Source organism: Amphiprion ocellaris, chromosome 18 (assembly GCF_022539595.1).
Source record: "Amphiprion ocellaris isolate individual 3 ecotype Okinawa chromosome 18, ASM2253959v1, whole genome shotgun sequence".
Lineage (NCBI taxonomy): Eukaryota > Metazoa > Chordata > Actinopteri > Pomacentridae > Amphiprion > Amphiprion ocellaris.
The window spans coordinates 8,487,163-8,496,115 of record NC_072783.1 but is presented as its reverse complement, the minus strand read 5'-3'; the positions used below and the strand labels follow the sequence as shown (position 1 = coordinate 8,496,115).

Below are 8,953 nucleotides of genomic sequence, written 5' to 3'. Positions count from 1 at the left end.
TCACATTATAATTCCAATATTAGGATATTCTTAAGAATTAAGGGTTTATGATCTTAAAATTAAAAGACTAACTACATCAGATAATATTTTGTCCAAAAAGGTAATCATTGTGACAGGTGTACCTCTTACTCAGATATAGAATACTAAATGCTTTACTGCTTCCTATAAGATTCACACTGACTGAACTGTTTTTCCTTTGATAATCTTCATTGTTAACTATGATACAATCTGATGTGTACAATTTCAAGAGGTACTTAATACTTAAACATGTTTTTTGAGCTGTAAACTAAATGATGTGACTGCTATGATAAAACACATCAATTCTGGTGTTATTATGACACCAAATTTATTTTTAAAGAAGAAACGGCATTAAATAAACAGAATGTACTTTTGAAACAGTGCCTGAAATCCTGGTGTGACTGGAGGTTTAGTTACACTTTAATGTCATGTAATGTCTGAGTGAATGTGTGATTTCTTTTGATTTACAGTCTGTGTTCAGAACCACAGGTTAGGATTACCAAAAGAAAAAAAACAACAAAATACCATCCTTCTGTGGCTGTTCTTTACCGTTAGCTAGCTACAGAAGTGAAAATTAGCGCGGCTCACAAACAAACACTTCATGTGAACTTGGACACTATTAGCGTTTAAAACATTGTGTACAGTTATATTACCATGTGGTCTAACCCAGTCTAACTGCTGTCTTACTTCTACATTTTGTCCTCCACATGAGTGAGGAGGACTATTAGCAGCTCCTCAGGTCGGGTCGCCTCCAACTGTAACTGTTACGGCTTCATGGTGCATTCACAAGCACTCGGACATCGGAGTTTCGCTCATTATTCGTCCTTTCTGGATTTTCACTCTTTCCAATCAGCCACAAGCTTTCATGTACATATTATGGAATAAATCGTTCAGTACTGGGGTGGCCAGGCATCTTCTAGGGAGGGGGGAGCTGCCACCCCAGTAGATCTGCCCTTGTGTGGCCGGCTGGAAAGAGTGAAATACAACTGGGAGCAATCATCATTTTATCAATACTTATAATATGTTAATGTTTGGGTGATTTTGGATAAATTTTGACCAAAGTTTGAATAACTCTGGACACAATTTGAGTCCTTTTCGACATTTTTTTTTACCAAGTTTGGAGCAAATTTGATCACTTTTTGGACAATTTTGAGGTAATACCAGGATATCTCCACCCTATGCTAAGACATCCTAATGCGATATATCTGTGGGCAGTTGCTGATTTCAGTTTCTTTTCAGTTTTTAGAAAATGAATAGCAGTTTATTTAATTTACTATTGAAATAATGATAGAAAAAAAATAAGAAACCAGTCTGGAACAACTGCAGTTTTCTCCCAAAACAGATCTGTTTATGAATTAGACGATCTGTTCTGTCGGTTTTGTTGAATTATCACGTGTGATTGTTGCTGCATTACGGAACATTTCCCATCAGCAAGTTCTGAATAATTGATAGCAGCTCATTTACAGACTAAAAAGAAAGAAGAAAGTAGCACGCTGAGTTCAACTCACCTTTTTTACTTTATTCAACTTTTTACTCAAAGACAGAACAAACATGCAACAAATGTCTCAGTTGATTTATTAGAGGAGAGTCGTCGCTATAGGAAGTCATCTTCACGATCAAGAAAGCTTCAACTCCAACACCAGTTTCACAGTTCTTGTTTTCAGCCTGATGATTGGCCGAGAAGAAAAAGACAAAAGTTCCCCTCTTTGAAAAGTCAACTGTGACGAATTGTTCTGCTCTCGACATCACAAAAATAAAATCTAATTACAGTTCACCAAAACCACTTTATTATGCCATTTAAAATGTGGTGAAAGTTAACTAAAAATTCAGTGACTGGTGTCCCAAAAATAAAACCAAACCACAAAATCCCATGCTTGCATTCACAATATTTCACCAAAAACACCTTATTATTCCATTTAAAAATGTGGTTTAAAAAAAGAAAAAAAACAAATATTGTAAACAAAACAAAAAATACAAATAGTGTCTCAAAATTTAAAACAAAACCACAAAATCTTAAGCTTGAAATCACAATATTTCACCAAAACCACCTTATTATGCCATTTCAAATGTGCTAAAACAAGTTTTGTAAACAAAAAAAAACAAAAAAATGTTTTCCCAAAAATAAAAACAGATTCCACCATCTTAAGTATGAAATCGTGATATTTCACCCAAACCACTCAATTATGCATTTTCCATTTGAATATGTGCTAAAAATACACTGTTGGCAACGATTAAATTCTGTTTAAAAAAAATACAACAACATCATCATCAAAACAAACAAAAATTCAAAAAACGTGTCTGCGTCATGGCTCTGAAAAGTGTGAGACTTCACAAAGATGGAAATAGATTAAGAATTGTCCAACTTTGTTGCTCAAAATGTGTTTTAAAATGGGTTAAAACATGTCCAAAATGATCAAAAAATATGTCAAAGTTTTTCCAACAAGACTTACTGACTCCCAGTTTGTGCAAAATTCTCTGAATTTGTTCCTAAATAGGTTAAAAACAGTCCAAAGTTATTCAAACTTTGTCCAAAATGACAGAAAAAAAAATGTGAAAAAGCTAAAAATATCTCCCAAAATACCATAAAATAACATTAAAATAAAGAATTTGTTCCAAATTAGGTCAAAAACTGTCCAAAAAGAGAGAAAATTCATTCCAAAATTAAAAATTGGCCAAAAGAACTCAGTTGGTCAAAGTTGACTAAAAATTTGTCCAAAATTAGGTTCAATATTGTCCAGTAGGGCTCAGATTGTGTCCAAAATCACTCAAAGTTTGATGAAACTGACTCAGAATTTGTCCAAAATGACTCAAAAAGTTGCTCAAAATCCTCAAAATGAGCTCCAAATTAGGTTGAAAATGTTCAAAAAGAAAGAACATTTCTTCCAAATAAGGCAGATTTTTTATTTTTTTTTAAAAAGAAAGACACGTTTTCCCAAATGTGGTTCAAACGAGTCCAAAATGACTCAAAGTTTGTCAAAAATGACTCAGAATTTGCCCAAATGATTCGAAAAATTTGGTCAAAATACTCCAAATTTGTTCTTAACTAAGATGAAAATTTTCCAAAAAGAGAAATTTTGCCCCAAATTGGTTCAACATTAGGACTGTGACTGTGTCTCAAGTGACTCAACATTTGCTCAAAAAGCTAAACTACTGGTCCGAGAAAACACTAGGTAGGCAGGTATTCTGATCAGTTTTCATTGATCAGAATACCTGCCTTGTATTCGTAGACGGATGCTCCTGGGAACTTCTTGTTTAAGATGGCTGCTACAAGGAATTTAACATTTGGAAGTTTAAAAATTTCAGCCTTTTTGAAAGTATGAGCCTTGTCTTTCATTTGCTTGATAACATCATCTGAGATGTACGTCGGCTCTGAGCTTCCTGACTTCTCTCCATCCAGGTAGTTTCTCATGTCGTCCAGGCAGGGGTCAGCAGTTTCCAGAGAGGTGAAAACGAAGCAGAAACTGTAATCTGCACCAGGTGCGAGAACCTCTCTTTCCAGCTCCGTCTGATTTGCGACAATCTTTATGTCTGGTATTATCTCCACACAAGCCCAGACTACATTGACCTCCCTCTCTTTGCAGTCCAGCCACTTGCTTAGTTTTTCATGACTGAACGGTGATTTTTCTCTCTCCTCAATGATTCGTCTCAGCGAGCTCTCGTCCTCTTTGCCTTCACGGATGGATGGTAGGATCTTCACCATGGTCTTCTGGAGATCAGCTCTGTAATAACCGCACAGCTTTTGGAAACGTGTCAACCCTTCTTGAAGACATGGAAAATCCCCCACCACTCCCTCGACCAGGGAATCATTGCATCTGGCTTCCATCCGCCTCAGGTCATCCAGGACATCTTCAATTTCAATCACCAACCCGATGCTGATCTCGTTTATCAGCTCAGGAACTTCAGGATCCAAATACTTCAGCGGCACCAGCCAGACCGTCAGTGGAACAGAGTTTTCCCCTTTTTCTCCCAGCAGCTTTGGCAGTCCTACATAAGTGTTCACCGCCTCTTCGAAGGTTGAAGGGTTGCTTTCAAGGATGAAGTCTCCGTAGAATTTACAAGAGAATTTCTGAGTCAGGGCTTTTTCTTCATCAGTCAGCTTCAAGTCAACTTTCCCCTCAACATCAAAAGCAGGAATCTTCTTTATCAAAGCTCGCATGCTGCCCTCCATTTCCTGAACGCTATCAGCTTCTACCTTCTCGCTGTCAAACACAAAGAAAGCATTCGCCCCATAAAGGATGCCGGTGACCACATGTGTGGCCGAGCTTCTCTTAATAATACTTTGCTGCTCTTTGTCCAGAGTGCCGAGGTCAGCCATGTTCAGTTGTTTGAAGTTGGTGGTGGCTTTGTACTGAAAAGTCACTCTGCTCTGATTCTTGAACTTCTTCTGATCGTTCAGATACTTGGCGGATCCTTCGACTTCCACCAGTCCAGCCAAGAAACTGGCTTTCAAAGAAGCCTCAATATTCAGCAGAGAGGACTTGGACTGAGTGGTGTCGGAGGTAGAAATGTAAAAGTTACTGCTATGCTGAGAGTTCTCAACTGTGTTGTCTTTTAGAGTTTTGGCATCCCATAGTGTGAGACCTACAGAAATGTAAAAACATTTGTGATTAGAGGCACACAGATGCAGTTTGTTTCCACATTCACATCCCTTCTTCTTGGTTAAATTGGTCCGGAAGGGTTAAAGAACACACATTACAGAAACTTTATCAGTTTGGGTGATGTAGAAAGTTGAGTTAATCATATTTTCTTAGTTTCATGACCTTTTTTCATTCTTGTGAGAGATTATAGTTGAGTAGAACTGCTGACTCCTCTGGATATGACAAAATTTGCTGGATCATAAATATACAAACAGCTTGAATGATCACTTTTGGTGGTATAGAAAGTTGTGCTAAAGCTCCACTCAAGTCTGCTGCTGATCACATGGACAAAGAAACAGCCTCCTGGAGGAAAGTTCTGTGGTCAGATGGAATAAAAACATAGCAGAAATATGTTTGGAGGAGAGAAGGTGAGACCTTTAACCCCAAGAACACCAAAACCTACCATCAATTTTTGACTTTTTCAGGACTGGTTTCAGACTGTATGTTGGACTGGTTCTGAACATCTTTTTTGACTGATTCAGGTTTTATTTTGGTTCTGGTTTTAGACCTTTTTAAGACTGGTCTAGAACTGGTTTAGGATTGGTTTCAGACTGTCTGAGGAGGGTCTTCGACTTTTTATTAACCCCAAGAACACCAAACCTACCATCAAGCATGGTGGTCGCAGTATCATGCTCTGTGGAACTGGAGGTTTACACAAAGTAAATGGAATAATAAAGAAGGAGGATTGCCTCCACATTCTTCAGGGAAACCTAAAACCATCATCAGAAGGTTGATCTTGGACACAGATGGATGTTTCAACAAGACAGTGAGCCCAAACACACATCAGACGTGGTAAAGAAATGGTTCAATCAGGCTAGAATGAAGCTTTTAGACTGGTTTCTACAATCTCCTCTACACAATTAGGAAGCAATATCTCTACCGCCAGTGTTTCCAGTGACAAACATTTCCTTCCTCCTGTTGTGGTACTGAACAGATGACCTCAATACGTTTAAACAACAATCCTGTTCCAGGTCTACCATGACACCATTACTGAGCCATACATTTTTCTTTCAGCCCTTTGTAAAGACAACCTGCTTTTCAAACAGGTTTGGGTTTCAGCAGTAATTAACAAAAATCTAAATTTGAAGAAACATTCACATTTTCCACATCCAACAATGTTCATTTTGGAATGTACTCAGTTACAAGCAGTTTAATATTTGATTGCACAACATTGTTGTTTATTTGAATTCTGAGAAATACTGATTTCTTGAAGATGTCACCTTTTGTTGGTAATAAAAATGCCTCTGCAGATTTTGCTTAGGCAAAGACTGCAATGTCCATGTTGGTGCTTCTTATGACCTCCAGAGTTTTATGATTATTAGCTGTACAACTGCTGACATGTTTCTTTAGGAATGAAGAAACTCATTGCTGCCTGACAGTTTCACATCACTGATGGCTGCCAAAAATTTGAAACATGCAGAAGTCCCAGATGAATGTGAGGACAGTTTTTATTTCCTGAAGCAGAACAATGACTTTAAAGATGAGCAACACTGAGGCACTTTAGTAAAGATTACTGCCACTGTCATGGAATAGCCTTTAAATCTGAAGAAGAAACAATTAAACTGCCTGTTTACATCCAGAAAGAACAGATTTAGTTGAACTGAACCAATTCTGTCCAGAGGACTCAAAGATGAACCAGAAGCTTGTAGACAGAAAGAAAAAGAACCTACCTGAGGAGGAAATGGAAAAATTTACCGACTCAAATAGGAGCATTTCTGTATGTATATTTTTGACTATTTTCTCATATTCAGAGGAGTCAGCAGCTGTAGTCAACTATAATCTCCTAAAAGAAATTAAATGGCCACAAAACTAACACAACTTTCGACATCACCAAAACTGATGAAGCTGCAGATTTTGACATATTTCCAGAAGACCTTTAATAAATCTATGAAAGCACCAAAATGCAGGATTGTTTTTGTCTGACAAAGACTTGGGTGTTTCAATGATTCTGTCATGAAAATTAAGACTTGTAGGAGTCACTGGACACTCACGACTGCCATGATGTTCATGGTCTTTACAAGTGGATGGAAACTTTTGTTCGTGACTGTAAGTTTGATGCAACTTTAAAACTCTCTTTATTGACTGACATTTTGTCACACAAACAACTGGCATCAATGGAAAGCTCATGTTGGACAGTTTCTTTTTTCTTCATGACTGTACATTCAGAAATACCTTCATCAGATACATTGTTGAGAGACAAGTGTTGAAACTAACTCACCCACAAAGCCTGGAACCAACATGCTGTTTAAAACTTGAAATACATGACATTATAGCACATGAAGACTTACCTGGAATCAGTTCGTCTTTCACAGCATCGTAGAACATCCCGAGAGCGAAAGGTCGACTAAGAGCCGCCACCGTCATGGTATCTGAGGCCATGTTTGTTCCTGCTGACAAACGTAAAGTAATTGACCACATGTTTTGTTGATTTAACCTCAGGTTTAATCAAATAGTGTTTTGGTTTTAGCTGAATTTGATGTTACATTAAATTTAGCTTTTTCAGTGACGTGTACTTTGAGGCTACAGCTGCATGTGACCTACAAATGTGCTAATAGTCAACACATTGAAAAAGGTCTTCAGGTCGACGAAATTTAGGTATGAATGAATGAAAAATATATTTCACCCTTACTCACTCCTTTTTTCTTTTTACAGTGTATTTAAAAGACAAAAGAGATAAAAATGCAATGTGAACAATCTAGTACTCTTCGCTGAACAATGAATGGATCAACCTAAACGTCCTATAAAGTCTTCCTCCCCCGTCAAGTTTTCTCCTCACCTGGTGAAGTTGTGCAGATCGGTTGAGTCTTGTAGTCGTCCAACTGGAGCTTCTGGTTGTGATGTGATGTTTCTCGATGTTTTGTGGTTTCTTTTATCCTGCTGCATGCCGACAGACTCCTCCTCCAACACTCCCCCAGCATTTATGTAACCTTTCCTTAGTAACATTGCTGAAATTAAACCTGAAGTTGATGACATTTAAATGAACACCAACAAAACTGTTGATGTGACAGTTTAGTCAGACAGTCCTGAACTCTTTTTCTGTCTTTTAAAATAGAAATTCAAATGTTTTAATGCTGTTTTTGTTTATTTTTGGACATTTTGAAACACTTTTAATAGTATTTGCAGATAAAATATGCTCTTCCAGAAACATATTTTCTATAAAATCACTGTGGCATCTAACAAAAGATGTTAAAAGTTGAATATAAACTGTTAAATATTGTTCAAACACAAGAATCTGCACAAGACATTGGAGCAAAAAAAGCACATATTTCACATATTTTTAATAAAGTGACATTATTCTGTAAAAATCAGTTTTCACTTTGACATTGGTTAACTCTTGTCAAAACAATACTGAACACTTTTTTGTCTTTAGATTTATTAAAGGTCTTCTGGAAATATGTCAAAATCTGCAGCTTCATCAGTTTTGGGGATGTAGAAAGTTGTGTTAGTTTTGTGGCCATTTAATTTCTTGTAAGAGATTAAAATTGACTACAGCTGCTGGCTCCTCTGAATATGAGAAAATAGTCAAAAATATACATACAGAAATGCTCTTATTTGAGTCGGTAAATTTTTCCATTTCCTCCTCAGGTAGGTTCTTTTGCTTTCTGTCTACAAGCTTCTGGTTCATCTTTGAGTCCTCTGGACAGAATTGGTTCAGTTCAACTAAATCTGTTCTTTCTGGATGTAAACAGGCAGTTTAATTGTTTCTTCTTCAGATTTAAAGGCTGTTCCATGTCAGTGGCAGTAATCTTTACTAAAGTGCCTCAGAGTTGTTCATCTTTAAAGTCATTGTTCTGCTTCAGGAAATAAAAACTGTCCTCACATTCATCTGGGACTTCCGCATGTTTCACATTTTTGGCAGCCATCAGTGATGTGAAACTGTCAGGCAGCAATGAGTTTCTTCATTCCTAAAGAAACATGTCAGCAGTTGTACAGCTAATAATCATAAAACTCTGGAGGTCATAAGAAGCACCAACATGGACATTACAGTCTTTGTCTAAGCAAAATCTGCAGAGGCATTTTTATTACCAACAAAAGGTGACATCTTCGAGAAATACAATACAATACAATACAATGACTTGATTAATCCCCGAAGGGAAATTCAGTTTTCTGGTGTCATCTGTTTACTTTTTAATTTAATAGTCTGATCGCTGATGGCAGGAAAGATTTTCTGAATCTTTCTGTCCTGCAGTGCAGGGATCGGAGTCGTCCACCACTGATGTTTCGTTACTCATTGAGGCAGATATGAAGTGGATGATCCATGTTTATCAGAATGGCCTCCATCTTGCTCAGTGCCTCTC

The 8,953-nt window shown here is 37.2% G+C and overlaps 1 protein-coding gene across 1 annotated transcript; it reads right to left on the bottom strand.

The window, feature by feature from the left end:
• Positions 1-1,516: 1,516 nt before the first annotated feature.
• Positions 1,517-7,588, bottom strand: LOC111586898 (verrucotoxin subunit beta-like). Its single transcript, XM_023296733.3, has 3 exons — positions 7,432-7,588; positions 6,944-7,045; positions 1,517-4,599 (listed from the first exon to the last, which is right to left on the bottom strand). The coding sequence occupies exons 1-3, from the start codon at positions 7,571-7,573 to the stop codon at positions 3,206-3,208; spliced, it is 1,638 nt and encodes a 545-aa protein (XP_023152501.3). The 5' UTR covers positions 7,574-7,588; the 3' UTR covers positions 1,517-3,205.
• Between the last annotated feature and the right edge of the window lie 1,365 nt (positions 7,589-8,953).